General features: G+C 42.7%; 1 protein-coding gene across 2 annotated transcripts in view; it reads right to left on the bottom strand.

The window, feature by feature from the left end:
• The window catches only part of BRD10 (bromodomain containing 10), a 258,411-nt gene that overhangs the window by 82,103 nt on the left and 156,784 nt on the right, over window positions 1-19,524 (bottom strand). The window contains exon 5 of one of the 2 annotated variants that reach the window (XM_069240183.1): window positions 9,234-9,323. The exons of the other annotated variant lie outside the window; for it this stretch is intronic. Within the exon in view, the coding sequence (XP_069096284.1) occupies window positions 9,234-9,323 (90 nt within the window). The remainder of the gene's footprint in view (window positions 1-9,233; window positions 9,324-19,524) is intronic. 2 annotated transcript variants of the gene reach the window in all.

Raw genomic sequence — 19,524 nt, 5'->3', positions numbered from 1 at the left:
TATAATCCAAGCGGGTTTCCCACACCTCACATGGGGATCCTAACCAAGTGGGACATGTGGTGTTCTATTGTGATAGGACACTTAGGATGTATTGTTGTTGTGCTGAAAGTGCAAATCTCGATCAAACTGTTGCCAGCTTCTGTCACAATGCTTTTTGCAATGTCAATAATACTATCTGCTATAATTACCGCTCCGACTCGCGACAAATTTAGCCTCCACAGAAAAGTGGTTAAATTCTGTGGAAAAATTAACCTCAAGGCCTTCCACAGAGACAAGAAAAACCCAGATGATGAGGGAGACACTAAATTGAGAAAAAAGTCCACATTCTGCCTGAAAAATGCAATAGTAACATTGTGGCCTTTGAATAGGCCCTGATCAAGGAAATCAAGGCCATACAAACATTGGATTTCAAACCTTTTCAATACACCACAAAAAAAGGAACTATTAACATTGAAAGAATTTACAGACAATCAGGATCTAGTGATCAAGCCAGCGGACAAAGCTGGCGGGATCGCTTTACTAAATAAAGCTGACTGTCACACCCTGTGCACCACGCTGTCTGATAAACAGTTTTATAAACCACTTACAGAAGACCCAACAGTCAGACTATGAAATACTAAAGCTAATTTGATTGAAGGAGAAGTCAACTGTTGGATCTCGAAAAAAGAAGCAGAATACCTGGTCATGAAGGAACCCAAGGTTCCTCATTTCTGCATTCTCCCAAAAATGCACAAAATCAATATGCCACCCCAGACAGCCCATAGTATCAGGCATTGGCACAATCTTGGAACCATTATCGCAATTTGTTGACCATTTCCAACGACCGATTGTGCAACAGACCCCTACCTATCTGAAAGACACTAGAGATCTGCTGAACCTACTGAAGGTTCTAGAGTTTGACCCCACCAGCAATCTCTTGTTAGGACTTGAAATTGAAAGACTTTACACAAGCTTGCTACAAGATGATACCTTGGAAACCATCAGACATATACTATTCAGAGATAAGATACATACACTCCAATGCATTTAATACTTGAATGCTGCGGTTTGGCAATAACAGAGAATTCTTTTTAGAATGAAGGCTTCCTATTCCTCCACACAGATGGGACAGTCAATGGGTAGCACATTTGCCCCAAGTTTAGCAGGCCTACATATTAGTCATTTTGAAGAGAAACATTTACTAAATGCCTCTAATCCTTTTAAAAAAATGATATTTTTTGGAAATAGTATATTGGTGTTATATTAGTCATTTGGCAAGGAAAAGAAGACTCAGTGCAGGACTTCCTGATGTGCCTTAACACACGTGATAAATTTCTCAAGTTTACTTGCTTGACACATCCACCACACTGCCGTTCCTTGACACTACCATTTTCTCGGATGGCACAGGACTCAGAACCAAGATTTACTATAGGCCCACAGAACAATTTGTTAGCATTACACAGTTTCCATCCACGCCCTCTGAGGGAAAACCTGCCCTACCGTTTGCCGCAACTGCAGCAATACTCAAGACTAGAACCAACAATCACAGGACCTGGCTGACAAATTGAGAGATAGCAGATACCCTGACCATATTATAGACAGGTGTCAAAAATGCGCTACATGAACTAAAACAGTGAGAGTCTCCTGGAAGCCACAAACAGAAGTCCTGAAAATGACACCCTCACATGTGTAAGGACATACTTCATGGCATTCTATTATGTTAAAAAAAGAAAAAGCCATTAACAAACATTAGAGCACCATCACTTCTTGCACCCTGAATTGGCCAAAACCAATGTTTGTCCACAAACGTGGGAAAAACATCAGTGACCAGCTAGTCCATACATGACCACTGAAAACAGTGAAAGACGATAATACAGTGATAACAGCTTGGGGCCTGCAGCCAATCGCGGGACACTATTTATATGGCACATGTTCTGTGTGCGATTTAACAAAACCTATGAAAACCTTAGATTTAGATACCAACCTCAAGTGGACATTGAGAAAGCACACAAACTGCAACACAACATGTCATTTACATGATTACATGTCCTTGTTACTTAAAATATGTACGGATAGCATAGGGAGATCAAAACGTGTTGGCGAACAATACAGTAACATTGGATGCTAAAAAAGTCACAACACGTATGAGTAACCCCTTTCTTACAGCTTAGCATACAGCAGATTAACTCAAATGGGTTGCCTTGGAGACAATATACCATATCAACAAAAGTGCTGGAAAAAAAAAAAAAAACACTTTAAAAAACAACAACAGTGGATTTACCTCCTTAAGACGTTCCACGCGAGCCTGAACGATAATATTCCATGGCTGGCACTGAACTGAGGTTTCAGTCAAGCATATGTTGCGTTAGTCATGAGTGCATGGACAGTACACAAAATGTTCCTTCCCCCAAGTTAGGAACTAGTGATCAACATACAATTACTACACTATGAACTAGGGGGGAACAACCACAAAATAACAAAAGTATAGCAACCCCTTTTACATGAATCACTACTGCCTATGATTACCTCTCATTAGTCGAGCACTAACAATCATTGAGCTGTACACTAGAGCAAGAATAGTGACATAATTCACCCCGTTTTTCTTTTTTTTTTTTTTTACTATAGTCGATAGTAGTACTGACATTGCAAAAACATTTTTGTGCAAGAAGGTACCAGCAGTTTGGTGATCGAGATTTGAACCTTCAACAAAATAACAATATATCCTGAGTTTCATATCACAATGAAACACCACTTGTCCCACTTGGTTAGGTCCCCAGCAGAGGTGTGTGAAACCCGTTTGGATTTTATTCCAACATGCAACTTTCGAACCAGTATAGTCCGTTGGAAAATAGATCTCAGTAGGAACTGTCCTGATCAAGTCAGAAGATTTGTCAAATCAGAACATTGGATAATTTTTCAAACATGCACCTAACAAACCTGTGGAGTTAGGTCTAAATTAGGCCTCTACACGAACTGATCTGTTTATGTAAAAAAAAAAGAAAAAAAAAAAAATTTAAGCCAAGAATTTATTTCATTTTTAGAAGGTGCATGAGGCACACTAGTTAAACACCTCATCGAGCTCCATTAACATAAATGTTCCCATTTGGTCACTATCCAAGGCGTTATGTTCAAACTCAGGCCGCTTTTGATCTTGGAAGAGCACCTTTCTTAATTTGGTTACTATCCAAGTCGTTATGAACAGCAATTAGGCCATTTTTCGTCCTTAGGATTACCCCTCTCTCCTTTGAATCTCCTGCGGCACATCTGAAAAAACATGAGTGCCTTTATAACTACACTAGAAAAACTGCGACACTCATCAGGATGCAAGACAGAGGCGGGTGTGCTACAGGGTCTCATGCATACAAGTAAGTGAGAAACACAGCTAGGTGGATGCTTTCATTCCGGTCCTACAAATTGTGCTATTTGCAATTCTATGCTTTGACTGTTTAGCGCTCAACACCATTTTCACATACTGACTGTCTTAAGTCTTTCTGTGATGTTTCTATCCAGACTGCAGCCAGTTTTGAGGAGTCCCTCACCTCCACCTGCTTCTTATGAGACAGTAGTGATTCTGTCTTAAGGTAATAGGATAAATCCTCCTTAACACTTGTTCAGTTACTTATATAGCACATTAAAATGGGGCGCACAACATGCTTTATAAAATAAATTAGTAAAATGAGGCAAACTCAGTAACCCCAGGACCTGGGTACGTAAATATTCAGAAAAAAATTGGACTCAAGTAGGAAGTGTAGCCCATGACTCCCATGGCAATAGTTAGTTAATTCTAAGCATCTTTCATCTCAATAAGACTGTAATGTAGTTTATACATTTTATTCAACACATTTTGTTTTTCAAAGGTTTTGAATCAAAATGCAATACATTCAGGGGGTCCTCAAAAAATGACAGCGCAGTGAAAGTGATTAAGGTTAAATTAAAGCGCACCAGTGTTATATACGATATGTATAAAAGTGTGGCTAAAAGAACAAGTGGTCTCCAGAATGACCCCTTTAGTCTAGGTGTCTAGGAGCAACTAATCATTTCTAAACTCAGTACACATCTAATTAATGTTGACGTTTTGACCCATCCTATAGAAACCAATCAACAAAGGATCATCATCGGGACAGGATATTATGGTAAGTAGCACCTAGCAGAACAATTATCTTATTATATCCAACCTCCTCTTCCTTCAATTAAAAATACATTATCAGGGCAACTGGGCTCAGCTAACCACCTTTGGAGATTCCGAACTCTAGAGTCTTGGATTGAGGTCAGACATTTCTGTGCAAAAACACTGCACCACTACTTACAGGAAAGCAGATCAGTAACAAACAATTCTCTGATAATCAGTGCATGGCTTGAAATCCCGAAACATTTAGACACTCGATGATGTGGAAAAATAATTAAGCCAATGGCTTTGGTGGTGCCTTGGAGAAACCTTTAAGGCAGGTAATGTTAAAATAATTTGTTAAGCACTATTACACTATATTTTTATAGGCACTAAATGCTATGAACAATGCCAGAGAGACACGCAGGGCAAAGATTAGGAAGAATTACAAAACAGAGATTGGTAAACAAGCTAGTTCTTAAGGAAACACCTAGTATAAAAAGGGATTCTTCATGACAAAGGGAGTCAGGTATATCATTCCCAAACTTAGCTAAACCCATGGCAAATCTACAACCATCAATCCTTTGCTTGTGAAACACTCGATGAACCAGGAGGAGTTCTCTTAAGCCAATATTTTGGGAATCAGTTCTTGAAAATGCCAGATATTTATCAGTGAAAGTATTTGAAACAATACAGAGATTTTAAATCAAATAGTTGTTTATAGGAAGTCAGTGCAGTCAAAACAAATGACTGGCATGTGAAGCGCAAGACATTCCTAGGAGTAAATGTGCTGTAGCATTCTGAATCACTTGTCATCTCTGAAGTATGTATTGGCGCAAACTAAGATAAAAAGAACTGGCAAAGTTAAAAAAAAAAAAAAAAAAAAAACATAAGCACAGACACTGCGAAACATTTTGTATCCAAGGACAATGGCAAAATATTTCTCTGAAGTTAAGATAATAACCGCAGGTAGAAACTACAAAAGCTATCTGGCCAGCACTAGGGATTCACTATCAATTTTTACAACAGGACTTAAACGAAATTTAAAGGAGAAGTTAACAGACACATCTCGGAGGGTCAGTAAGCATCAAGTCAAAAGTTACTTCTGACAACTTAAGTAGTGTCCACCTACTGCCAGATAGGTCTTAATCTCTGAAAGGCCTACCGCGAATCAGGATTATTACCTAAATGAAATAACAGTTGGGTATCATCAACATGTGTATAGTTTAATACCCATATTTTAAGAGAGTTTCACAAGTGTTCACGATTATATGGACTTTATTTGATTGAGAAAGTGGACTGGTCCGTAGATTTCACAAGTGTTCTTGCTTTATAGCCTCAAACTAAAGCCATAGGAAGAAATACTGCAAGATCCTTGCTGGATTTTATGAGAATACAATCTGCAGAAAAAGTACTTTTTATAAAGTTAATAAAATGTGATTGTGCATTTTAAAAAAATAGACGGCTTAGGTGTCTTGATTCTTAATTCAAAAAGAAAGGTGTTTTAGTTTTAAACAAGGTGAAGTTTGAACTAGTGGCAACTCCAGTTGTAAGATAGCGAACATATGTATTGAGCCACCAAGGTATTGCAAAGCTCTACCAGGGATTGGGTGTAAATGCACACTCAGTAGGTCTATATTTCATGCATAAGTGGTTTCTTAGCAGCATTTTTTTGTTTTTATGAAAAACTTTCGCCTTATCTGGTAGAGACTATACCTAGCTGCAGATTCCTTATCTTTGAATTCTCCCCAGGTGTCAGACTGGATCCAGCAGATTTTCTGTGAGCAATACCTCTGCGCGCCAGGTAGGTGGCATCGATCAGCTCCACGTAAGTCGTGTGTGCCAGAAGTGGTTCTTATATAGGCACCACCCAGGCTGTTTTCAGTGTGAGAAGCCTGAGGGAATAATTGTGGAGGGGCTCAAAAGGAGAGCACACATCAAAATAGTCAGAACCAAAATATCAACCCACTGAACGGAGCGGGAGGGAAAATACGAGTAAGACCTTTGAGAAACATATGTACCATCCAGTCTCACAAGGTAGACATGACCTGAGCCAATATGAGCATTCTGAACTTCTCCTTCTTGAGGAAAAGATTGAGGCCTCGGAGGTCTAAAATGGATGAAGAACGTAGTAGTTTTTGGGATCAGAAAGTAGTGGGAATACCAGCCACAGCCTACTTCTGGCACATGAACCTTCTCTATGGCTCCCTTGGTCAACAGAGACACTACTTCCTTGCCGAGAAGGGACAGATGATCCTCCATCATCTGGACGTGAGAAGGTGGCATGGAGGGAGGGTTAGTCCCGAAGGGGGGGCAGTAGCCCCATCAGACGATCTGCAAAACCCACCTGTCCAAAAGTTATGGCCTGCCAGCAGGGCAGGTGATGGCAAATTCTGCTGACAACTGAGTGGCCATGGTGATACAGAGGCAGACTAGGAGGGTTTAGAAGCTGCTGCAGAGGGGGTAGGAGCAGAGGACTGACCAAACCGCTGGCCACCTGATCAACGAGGTCAGTGGATATCACAACCTCGTACACACAGGGGCTGGCCAGCATGTGCACACAAGGTGCCTGGGCGGGAAGTGGCACAATTGGAGGCCCCTTCCACAGCCACAAAAGGCAGATTGAGGGTTACTGCAAGGCAAAGGACCTGGCAGAAACCCCAAAGTCCTTAAAGCACTCGAGCACCGAATCTGCCTTTTCTCCGAAGAGACAGGTGTCATCGAAGGGCATGTCCACAACTGAAGCTTGGACATCACACGAAAAGGGATACGTTGTCTGCCATGCATGGTGCCTGAAGGCCACAGATGTGGAAACCGCTCTGCCTCATGAGTTGGTCGTGTCAACTCTGCAACGAATTGTGAACTTTGATGTGTCTCTCCCATCAGCAACAGCCTGAGAGAGAACAGCACAGGCCTCCTCTGGGACCTGTAGCAGCACTTGTGCAACTGCATCCTAGAGTGTGCGCGAATAATGGCCCAAGAGATATGCCGCGTTCACAGACCACAATGCCAGGCTGGCAGAAGAAAACATCTTCTTTGCGAATGAATCAAGCCTCTTGGATTCCCTATTCAGTGGAGCGGTAGGGTAAGCGCCTTGGGAAGTGGAGGTTTGGACCACCAAGATCTCAGGGGTAGGGTGTTGGGTAAGGAAACTTGGGTCCCCAGGAGCGGGGCGGTGGGCAATCAACCTATTCAGAGGAGCCCCTGTGGGAGTAGGGGTTGAGATGTGGAGTCTCCTGGCTGTAGCACCTCTGTCAAGATGTCAGTCTTGACTGCCACCAAGGGTAGCTGAAGGTCTAGGACCTCAGCTGCCCTCCACACAGCCCTAGCATAGGAAGCTCCCTCCTCCGTAGCCACGGTAGGGTGAGAAAGCATACCAGTATCTGCATAAGTGTTCAGTCCACTGGCTTCATCTAGACCCTTACGTCAGTCCATCTCTTTTCCATAAAGCTGGCATTCTAAAGGGTCCAGCGACTCATCTCAGTCCTTCCTGAGGCCTACCCCAAGAGAAAAGGGCTCAGGATCCAACCTAGTAAGCAAGGCTCCTGTCAGCGCCAGAGTCTGCTTAGGACGAATCCCATCTGGCTCCATGTTGGAGTTGGGATGTCAATGAGGATGGTGCCGCCAGGAGAGATGACAACGGGATCGGCGTTGGAGAAGATGGAGGTTGTACAACCGGCCCGCTGGGGCCCCCTCCGACCCCGCAGCTGCGCCACCAAGGTCAGACTGCCTGAAAATGAGGTGCATTAAATTCTTTTAGCTGGGTAGCGGTCTTTCCGGCGGCTGGAAACTTGAGGAGGCGTGAAATTGGCCCAGCTGCAGGTTCTAGAATGACGATGATCCGTTGTTAAGTGACAACATCCTTGACAAACAAAGAGTAATCCCAAAAATATCTGACAAAACTAAAAAAAGGCCAGTAAAAAAATATAGAGCGGTATCTTCTCTGGGTCTGCGTGAGGTCTGGGGCAGAATGAAAAGAACTGATGTTGGCATGCCTCGGTGGTGCCCATATAAGAGCCACAACGTAATTTCTGGTGTGCATGATGCTGACAACGGATGCAGAGCCCATTGACGCCACCTACCGGTGCGCTGGAGTACTGCTCACGAAAAGCTTCTTGAACCAGTCTGACACCTGGGGAGAATTTAAAGGTAAGGAATCTGCAGCTTTCCGTCTCTATCACACTGAAGATTGCATATTGAAAACTTCTTTTTGAACTGGGGCATTTCAGGTTGTGAGATTAATACTGCATATGTTTCGACACCAGGGTATTACAAACCTTTAGCAAGAACTGGTTGCAACAGCACGCTTGTTATGTCAATATTTCACTTGTAAGTGACCTCTTAGTTTAAAGCAATAACCTCTTTTTAAGAAACAGAGTATAAGCATGGTAAATTTAAATAAGGTTTGATTAGAATTGGTGGCATTTCATCTGGTAAGATGAACAATACAAATGTTACGCCATCAGGGAAATGCAAGATGAAATCAAAACAAAGTGTCAGGTGAAACTCAAACACTGTGTAACATCACAAGAACCCCAACCATCAATCAGACAGGTGATGATTTGGGCCTGCTTTGCAGCCATAGCACCTGAATGCCTAACAATCACCGAGTCACCATTCAATTCCTCTGTATATCAGCACTCTCAAGAGGAAAACGTGAGATCATCTGTTAAACGGCTAAGGTTCATACACAAATGGCCCATGCAACAGGGCAATAAACAAAACCCAACAGTAAATCTGTAACTTGACAAAGAAAAGAGTGAATTTAGAAATGGCCAAGTCAAAGTCCAGATCTCAACCCCACTGATATATTGTTTCTAAATACAAATGCATACACTAATGCCCTCGCTACAAAAATTAAGTTTGTCACGCAAATGGAGCGTTTTCTTTTTTTAAAAAGGTTTTCTGCAACAAAGCTGGGTTGAACTCTCGAATTACACACTATACAAGTTTTGGAGGCAAGGAGATAAATCTTTCAAGCCTAAATACATAACAGACAATTTAAATCTACATAACACTGCACAACATAAGGTACTGTTCTTCAAGTCAATATGTTTTTATTTCGACAGACAAATTACCTAGGGTTTTTACAGGCAAGCTAAAGAGCAACTAACGGTCGGAAAATGTAATAAACTTGAGAATACATTACCGATTTTTTTCTATTGTTTCCAAATTCTTTAAGTTCAACGTCTATTTTAGTGATCAGCTGCCTCAGTTCATCAAGATTAGTGCAAACAAGCTAAAAATAAAACATCAGGTATTTCAAAGTTGCAGTATGATGAAAACAAATCCCATCATGCATTACACTGATGCAGCAATTTGCTGTTCCAATAAAAGCATGCAATGAAAAAGCACAACAATACCTTAATGTCAACAAAGCAGGTGAGATCTATAACTGGTTATCTTACTCTCGACTGAGTGCAACCTTTAGTCCAAATAGCAAGCCAACGCTCTTTAAGTGTTCATACATACTGCCAGGAACACGATGTCCTAAACTGGGTTAAGAAAGGGCTTCATATTCACTGTGAAGGTTAGTTGACTGTGTAATCTTACTGCTGTGCCCAATGATCCCTGAATGTGTTTCCAGAATTGCCTTCCATTCACTTACCATAGCTAGCAAGACATTTTACAAACTATGTGTTTATGTATTTATGCTAAATCATAAACACCCTAATCAACTATCTCTCTTTACATAAGAAAGTGACTACAAGTCTTTTAAATCTATATTTATCAAAAAACCATATGATGTACTGCAGCAGGATAAATACACCAAATCCCCCCAATGCACTTATTCGATGGCTGAAAGTCTAATATTTATTCTCTATGATGATTCTTTCCTTTTGGACAAGGAAGTATCATGGCGATTTTTACATATCACTTTTTCAGCTTTTAAGTCTCTTGGCTCTGAGTCACCCATTGCCACAAACAATAGATATAAGAAGAAAAACTAAATACAGAGAACAGATGAGATTTTAATGTGATGCAAAGGTTCTCATATGAGCACTCCAGCGGAAGACTCAGGGGTACAATTTGGTCACACAAGCAATAGAAACTTCTTTCACGTAGTATTTCATGCAAGCTTGTATCCGTGTCAATGTTTAATAAGAATCTGGTTTCTGATGGCAACATTTCAACATTTTCATAACAACTTGTATCACGTGTTTTTATTTGTATAACCCTCCCCATCCCCTTGAAAGATAGCATGAGGTTTGGTTCGGGGATACTTCCAATGGCTAACTGACTCAGTCACAGTCATTCCAAAATAACAAGGTACTGTTTTCTATAACGCTCTTTCCAGTTGATACTCTAACTGCAGATTCCTCACATTTAGAATATACCCAGAAGCCAGACTTGATACATAGAATTCTTCAACTAATACTCTTGAAGTGATGAATCTGAGCCGCATATAAGCACCACCCAGTACATGGACATATTTCTTGCATCCTTCTCCTTCATCATCTTCAGATGCAGAACTTGGAACAAATTGGCTGAGGCAGTCTGCTGATTCCTAACTTGGGGCATTCTTGGATAGTAAAGAGATTGCCACACAGAACAAGGAGGTGGGAGGGCAGTGAGGAATCTGCAGTTAGCTGCAATATCCACCAGAAAGAGCGTTACTAAAGGTAAGTAGCTTTTTCCTCTGATGGATACATCTAACAGTAGATGTCTTACCTTTAGAATAGAGCCCATAGCAGTACCTCCCAAAAGTGGTGTTCCTAGAGAGTGGACTCAGAACAAAAATACCTGTTGAATCGAGCAGGTGAAGTGACATTCCCACTGGACTGGTTTCCTGAATGCTCATGTTGCAGCTTGACAGACGTCTACTTCAGGTACCCCTCTTGCCAAAGCTGTCATAGCAGCCTTGGGACATATGGACTTCAAGGGGCTGCTGCTGGCCAGTGTATAGCAGATATTAATACAGAGGGCTATCCACCTTGATAGGGCCTATTGTACACCGCCTTCCCTTTCTTTGCCTGTGAGAAACCCACAAGGCAGTGATAAGCCAATCAATAGTCTTTTATGCGGTCAATGTAAAAACTCACAGCCCTCGTAGGATTGAGACGATGATGCACCCGTTCGTCCTCCTCCTTCGAGGGGTATGTGATGCAAAACCCACTGGCAAAGTAATCAGCTGGCCAACACCAAAAGGAGTCACAATTTTTTATAGGAAGGATGCCCTTGTCCTCAGTACCAGTTTGTACAGAGAGAAGGTGGTACAGAACAGATGGATTGAAAGAGGGTGCAGTTCACTCAGATGTAATGCATATGTAATAGCTGTAATAGAGATGGCTTAAGAGCTTTAAAAACAGCTGTGCATAGGCTTGAAGGGTGCGCAATGGGAAATATCAAGATCAAGTTCAGATTCCAATGGTGACTTCAAAAAAGACGATTGGTCACAAACACAGGGAGGCCGACAGTACTGACAAATAACCTTTTACTATGCCCACTACAAGGCTTTGCATGCCTTGCTGGACTAATGAAAAATCAAACAAAGGAACATCAGGAAGTCTAGCGGGGAATGGGTCAATGTTTCAGGCACTACATCAGACAACCAAACTGAGCCAGTGCCTAGAGTACATCCACTTTGTGGAAAAGCGTCTGGCAGTAAGGATGTACCACCACCTCGTTCAGCAAGTCAAATGCATCTAGCTGCTGGTGTTCAGTCTCCATGAATGGACATATAGGCTGGGAAGACTTTGATGCAGGACACTGCCCTCTTGCCAAGGCAGGGATGTCTTCCCAAAGGCGAAATCTTATCGGAGGGCAACTTCTCAGCTATTTTGGGTATCACAGTCTCATGGCCCACTCAGGGATGATAAGAAAGACTTGGGCTCAATCTGTCTTGATCTTCCTCAGAATGCAGAAAGAGCAGTGGAACTGCATACAGGAGCTCTTCTGTTCACTCCACCTGGACTGCATGTCCCAACAAGTGCCTTGGAGGAAACTGCAGCGTGAAGGTAGTTTTGTTAACGAAATTAGATTATTATTTTGAGTGGGTGACGGCCCACATAATGGAATAAAAATAAACGTTTGTCAGAGTGAACCCACAGAGTCACTAAATTAACATGAGCTCAACCCCCTGGCAGTTATGGCATAGAGCTGCCAGGCTTAACTTAATGCAATGTGTATTTATGCAGTAGCAAAACAGTAATGAACTCAAAACACCAAGAAATAAAAATCCCAAACTGAATTAGAAAAATAAAGAAAGACATACGAATTTTAAAACATTGAAGTGCAAACAGCACCCAAAAAACACAAAGCGCCAATGGTAGTCAAGCATCGCAGTAGACTAGGACCTATACGTACTTTGAGGCCTACCAGGATGGAGACAAGGTCAGATACACCAAGTAGATTGGTCCTGGTGAAAGTATGAAGAGCAAAAAGTATGAAAAAGTTTCAAAGTACAAATTCAAAAAGGGACTTTGCAATTTTTCTGAAGAGGAAATTTTCTCTGAGAAGGACAAGGCTAAAACTGTATCCTCATCTGTGGAACTGAAAGTCAGAAACTCGTAGCAGTTTAGTCCCACTGATGCTCGAGCTTTTGAGATTTCAGGCTGAAAAAGTATGGAAGCCCCAAGTCCCAACGCAGAAAGGGACTGTGTCATTTTTTCGGAGGTGCTGTAGGCTTTCAGACCTTTGAATCTGAGATTCAATTAGACACTGTGCAACTGACAGTTGGGTATTTTTTGCTGTAAACTTTTTCTTGGTTCACAAACAAAAGGCATATCTTAGAAAAAACCCAGTGTATTGGGCAGAGGACAACTGCAAAGTACAGTCCGCTTCCAGTTGCCACTGGAAAAAGGTGTCTTCACAATTGTGTCCCTCAAACCACACAGAAGGTCAGCCAATGGATCCATGGGGTATACTCCCTTGTCCTCGTACAGGAGGGGCAGGCCCAGCCCTTCAGGGCTCCTCTCAGGTCACACAGAGCAGGTCCAGTCCTCTTCTATTCTTCCACAGGTCCTGAAAGGGCCACATTTATGCCTGGTAGGGACTAGTGGGTGGGGGGGGGGCAGCCCTGGGGCATCCCTTAAACAATAAGGTAAAAACGTGCAGAGGAAACCCTACCCACATTTTCAGAAGTTCCTGTTTGCTTTACTGCAAAAAGGCCCAAAATGTCATGTGTCAGGGAATTTTCAAGATGGCAAAATTCTTCAGCCACAATAAACTTGGGCTCTGATGGATGTGCATGTGTAGTGGAGTGCACTATGATCATTATTAGTGCCCTCCCACATCTAATACTAATATCCAGCTTGAAGCCAGCCCTGTACCCACAAAACCTTTGAGACAGAAGTCCGGTAGGACAAAAGGAGGGCCCTACAACACCCAGAGGATAGACAAGGCTTCTCCTGGCATCCTGTTCTCTCCCTTTCAAGTGCGTCAAAGTGTTACATGTGGATCAAACAGACTTGTCTGGCAGTAATTGACACTGTCCTTTCAAAAAGGATGCCCAAAGCCCCAACCGCAAGATTTTGCAGAGCTCAGAGGAGTCATCCTTTCCCATTTAGGCCAATTGATTGTTTAGCTCCTAAGAGGAATTTCACACCTTGTTCACACTTCATTTAAGGTTGAGCATTAACAGTGAGTTGGCAGAGGCTAATGCTAATTATCCTTCTGAAAGCTTAGGAAGGTAATGGGTACCCTCCTTAAAGTTACATTTCCTTAATATTTATTAAATATCCAACATCCCCATCAAATTGAAATTTTACTAACAATTAAAAAATGTGGTTTAATTATACGTGTAGCTGGTCCCATTTACGAATTAGCAGTATTGGTATTTTGATCTGTACTTTAGTTTTCTCCATTGGACAGAGAGGCCTGCCACAGTCAAAACAGCTTTTTGGGAATGGTCACTGTAGGGACATGTGAATATTCATTTTCTACCTTCCCAAATTAAATAGCAATTACCCTGCTTTGGTGGCTATTTAGGTGTGACTTACTTATGGAGAGCTTTACCTGTCAAAAAGTGTTTTGACAGGTCTCACTTCCGGTTTCACATTGCAGTACACGAGATAAGCTGTGTAGCCATGTTTACACTGCTGCTTTAGTGGATGGCACAATAGATGGTATTTAAGCAATGGTATGTAACTTCCAAAACCTAGGTCCACTTCCTACACCATATACAAGATACTTATAGGAAGGTTAAGCATGACAATCAGGAATAAGCCAATGTAACCATGCTTAAAGGGGGAGCAAAGGCACTTTACTCCTGGCTAGCAAGTGTAAAGTGTACAGCGTTCTAAAACAAGCAAAAATAGGGTCATACAATAGGCAAAAAACCTGGGGTGACCAAACAGAAAAGAAAATGCTACCTGTAAGCAGCTGTTCATCGCATGTAGTGCTGTAGATTCACATGATGTGCAATCTTCTGCCATCTAGTGTTGGACTCGACTTGTGCAAGTTGTTTTTTTCCTTAAAAAAGTATTTTCAAGACACAAGGTATTGGGACTCCACCTACTGCTGATAGTTTGCCTGGGCATTGGCTCCATGAGGGTGAGGACGTAGCGGGGGCATAGAGTTACAGAAAGATGACCATGCATAGGAAAGATTATGGATGAAAGTTTAAGAGCAATGTCTGCAACACAGAAAGGCATCCAGGGAAAGGGGGGGGGGGTGAGGGCATGTGGATCTACAGCATTACATGCGAATACCAGATACTTATAGTAACATTTTCCATTTGTGGCATGTGCAGCTGTTGATACACATGATGAGGAATGGACAGTAAAACAGCCCCACAGAAAAGGTGGCTAGTCTGAGGATGTTAGAAACACTTGGGCAAGTGTGCGAAGGATAGCCTGACCTACGCTGGCTTGTTGGCGTGCTAAAGCATCCACTCTTTAATGTTTCGTGAACATGCGAAGGGTAGACCTGGTAGCTGCTTTGAAAATGTAATGTATAGGAATTTTACCAAGAAAGCCATCAAAGCCCCTTTTTTGTGGTTTAAGTAGGGCTTCGGGCAGGACGGGCAAAGGGTCTTTGGCTTTGGCATAACAGGTCTGTATTCATTTGATCAGCCAGTGTGCAATAACTGCTTTAGAAAGTGCACACCCCTTTGTGCAGCCTGAAGAAAGTAACAAAAAGTTGCTGTGTCTTGTGGAAGTGCTTCCTTTTGTTAATCATCACATGATCTCTCTTCAGACATCTAATGTGTGGAGAGCTCATTCTGCTACTGATTCTGGATGTGGAAAGAACAATGGGAGCTCAATGGTTCGATTGAGGTGTGAACTGGAGCCCGCCTTTGGTAGGAATTTAGGGGTCCTTTGGACTGTTGCGCTGGCTCATTGTCCTCCATGTCAGACATGGAACTTTCAGCTGAGGGGAACTCCTCTACCCTGCCATCGTTGGTCTCCTGCCGCTGGTCCCCAGCAGTGTTTTAATCCCCGAAAAGGACAGGTGTCTCCTCCTACTGTTGATGTGCTCTGGAGGCCGGGGCTATACAAAGGGCCTGAAGGTTCCTAACTGCCTTGTTATTAGCGAATGCAAGAAAGGCTGCGCAGGAGTTCACTTGATGGTCAGGAGACAGACGGAGGTTACAGGGTAGATGGAGATCTGTCCTCTGGTACTTCGAGTGGCACTTGGGGCAAACTGAACAGAGTTCTTTCCATGATAAGAACATTCTTGTGGGACAGAGATGTTGCATAGAAGGCTGCTCGGAACAGAGGTACTGAATTGGAATGTGGCTATATCACCACTGGTTGCATTTTCATATTTTAGTAGCGCCTCACAGGCCTGGTTTAGGTTTGGATATCGGTATCAAGAATGATCATCAATTCGCACTGGAACGGAGGGAGCTAGCACTGACCTCATAATAAGGGTAAAGGTCGGTGCCAGAGTGCCAAAGGCCCAGTAGCGGGCGCCTAAGAGGCCTATGCCATTGGGGAAGACATGCCAGTGGAAGTCTGACTGGAGATACCTGCAGATTCGTGAGGCCCACGGCTTGCCAGAGGAGGGCAGAATCATAGCAAAGAATTGCTGCATGGTTTCTTTCAAGGGTCCTAGTTGCTGCAGGGTGGCCAATAGATGGGGGAATGCAGGTCATTATGGGACCACTTGCAGGATTGCATTGAATTCAGAGGACATAGGAGGAGTGGGTTCTTTATCTTGACGCCATAGCTAGACTTCAAGTTGTGGGATGGGATCCAGTCGCATTTGGTTTTATTGAGCTCGTGTTTTGACATCAACTTGGACTAACAGGCAGACTTTGACCAGGAAGTGACATTTTTGCAGCAGTTTTGCAGCAGTGGCCTCGTGACCAGGACTGCAACCAGGCCCATTACTTGGAGCAGGAGCATGACCTATGCTTGGGCCATGACCTCTCCTCATGTTCAGCGTAACTTCCTGGTCCCGTTCCTGAATCACCTTCAGATGCATAAGGGCACACGTGAATGAGAGACACCTCAATGAATGACATCTGCTTCGTGCAGCATGAACCCTCTTTTTTCAGTGGGGACTTAGTTCACTAGCATACTGCAAAACATTTTTGAGACATGCGGAAAACTGGTTACTACCCAGAGGCCAATATCCAATAGATACTGACGATATTACCAAAACAATCAGGCTGTAAAATGACTTTGGTTTGTGTGCCTTTTAGCCCAAATGATTCATGTCAAATGTAAGAAAACTAGCCAGTTCTGAGAAATTTGAGAAGTGAAGGCTTAAGAAGCTAAATAATGGCCTTGCGGTTTAGTCCTCAAGACAATGGATGTTACGTTTCTTTGCAGGAGAATATCACTGCAGAATATATGTATAGCAACATCCTTTAGATTACCTTAACACTGCTGCCCGAGCATCTTCAGTCGGACACAATCATGTGTATTTTTGGAGCTGAACAGTGTTTCCCCAATATAATTTTCAGAGTCATGTGCCACTAATGTACATTGTCATCTGACTCAAACTGTCTTATTCATTCCCTTGGAAGTTGCCTAAACAGAATACTTAAATGGCACTAAACCAGAACCTTGGCCAGCTGCTGTCACCTGGTGTGTTCAAAGATGATATTTAATTATTTTCAGAACTCCTTAGTGCTTTTCACATATTTAAAACAAACAAAAAAATCCATCCAATGGTAATCCATTTAACACCATGGAATCGCACAACATTACTTGGATGCATAACAACACACAGTTCATGTCTCCATCATTAATGGACATAGTCCATGTCGGTGAATTCCAATCGTTTATCTATTGTGGGGTTCAGTCTGATGGGTAACCCAAGAAGCAGTAAACCACCACTCAAATGTCAAGCTCACATGTCCAGTTCTGTCCACTATGACTCTGCTTGGGATCGTATTCTGCCATTGCCCACGTCTTCACTTTGAGTCCACTGCCGTTACGTGTGTTCGGTACTTAATTTCTAGATTATAGAATGCACGTTTTAGCTCGCCGCAGGCTCAGTGATGCAATCTTGGTGGCAAGAGGAGACTTTCTTTACTGCAGCTATATCTAAGAGACAGTTTTATTGATGGGGCCAATTACTAATTTGACATATTTGAATTGCTACTTGTCACTTCATTCCAGACGCAACTTATTATGCTGAGCTAACATATATCTAAGAGGGAATTTATTTCCATTCTACAACTGAGACAGTGTTTGTCAACCTAAGGATTAATTATGAATAACAACTGGAATGTTATGCATGCCCCAAATATGACCATTTCATCCCCAGTAACATTTCTGCATGTTCTTAAGATTCCTGTTCCTAATGGGGACCCTACATTCAATTACAGGTCTGTTTCCCATTTGGCCATCCATTCATTCATAGAATACCTGCCAGTCAGAATACAATTTTTGTACAATTCTGCAATTAGTTTGCATTCTTCCCTAAACTGTGCGAGATTAGCTCAGGTTTTCTAGGCAGTACGGCTATACGATGCTGAACCTTGCTGACACTGTTACATATGTAAGAAATTGCACATGCCTTACACTATTTTTTATCTGAAAACCCTCTGAACCCCAGAAATCCCTCTTCACTGTGCATGTTCCCTATTCACATTGGGCGAACATTTATCACCAATTGGGCCATTTTGAAGGGGTGTGGTGGTGTTGAACCTATTTCCCAGAGCTTTAACTATAGCAAACACATAGAATAGACGGCTGAGGACTATAACATTCTTGTCTCATTTATACATGAACATGAATATATGTTAGCATCCGTTCCAATTATGCGCCTCACAGGAATACCAATGCTATCAGTGCTTCAATCATTCTAGAGATCAGATCAGGACCCCAAGAAAGCCATGGCACCACATATTATAACTAAATAATACATATTAGGGGGCATGGCCAAGTGCTCAAAGAAGAAGGACGTGCTCCTTGAGGTGCCCATCCGCCAGAGCATTAGCTGTCCATGCTGGAGCAGAGAAGTGAGACTGTGAAGCAAACTGTGCCCAAAGATAGCGCAGAAGGTAGACTAATTGGCAGGAGTGATGTGCGAGCAACAACTGACCTGTCTGCTGCAGAAGGGCGAGCGCCAAGTTCATATGGTGTTGGGACAGTCAGTTCTGAATCCGAGCTGATCTCCTCAAACCCACCCCCAAAAACTGACTGTGGTGGGTCACAGACCTGGTTATTAGTGTCGCCACCTAGCTGTGAATACATTAGGGCACCATATGCATTTCTACCTCCCCTCTCCCTTCTTGGTGCTGAAGAGAGCCACAGAGGAGGACACCAGTCCATTCCACATCATCCAGCAACTGAGATAAGATCCCACCTAGAGGGGAAAGTGACAAAGAACCTCCCTACCCACTCCCCTCCACCCCCATAGGTAAGTGTGAGGTGTTGGTGGAGGGCACAGAGGGTACGGATAGGCGAATGGAAATATATGCCACTGGGTTGCCCACCACTGGTTGAGAGAGGAGGTGTGGCCACTGGGCGCTTTACTACAACGCTGCTTGTAATGCAAGCTCTGGTCAAGTGCTAAGATGGGCAAACAAAAGGCTGTTAAACAGCAGACAATGAAGGTCTTCCAATGCCTTGCTAAGCTTGAGACCACCCCTAAAATTATAGACACCTTACAGGCTGCAACAAGTTCTAAGCTAACAGCAGTCATGCTCAACGAGATCCTGGTATCAATAAAGATCACAAGAGTAAAACACTTGAGGCCAAGAAAAGTACCATTATGATACCCTCGTCGGCAGGGAAGCCGGAACCTTTGTGGGTGCCATTTCTTGACCTAATAGTCTCCCCTAAGAATATGGTTCAATATCTTAGGTTAAGTTTATGAATTCTACAGGTTTGGTTCTTCACCAAGTTATGGTTCAAGACCTACGGACCAACATGTGAAATGTGAAGCGGCTCCGTCGGTGGCCGTGAAACAATAATGCATTTTATGCTTCTATGTGCCACATCGAGTGTTCAAAGGCTTTTCATCCACCCTCTGTTCTTAAAATATAATTTGAGGAGTTATAAGGTTGCTTTAACTTTTAGTTACAAAACAAATCT

This window comes from Pleurodeles waltl, chromosome 1_2, assembly GCF_031143425.1.
Source record: "Pleurodeles waltl isolate 20211129_DDA chromosome 1_2, aPleWal1.hap1.20221129, whole genome shotgun sequence".
Classification (NCBI taxonomy): Eukaryota; Metazoa; Chordata; class Amphibia; order Caudata; family Salamandridae; genus Pleurodeles; species Pleurodeles waltl.
The sequence above is the reverse complement of the archived record's forward strand: the minus strand, read 5'-3'. Positions and strand labels throughout refer to the sequence as shown.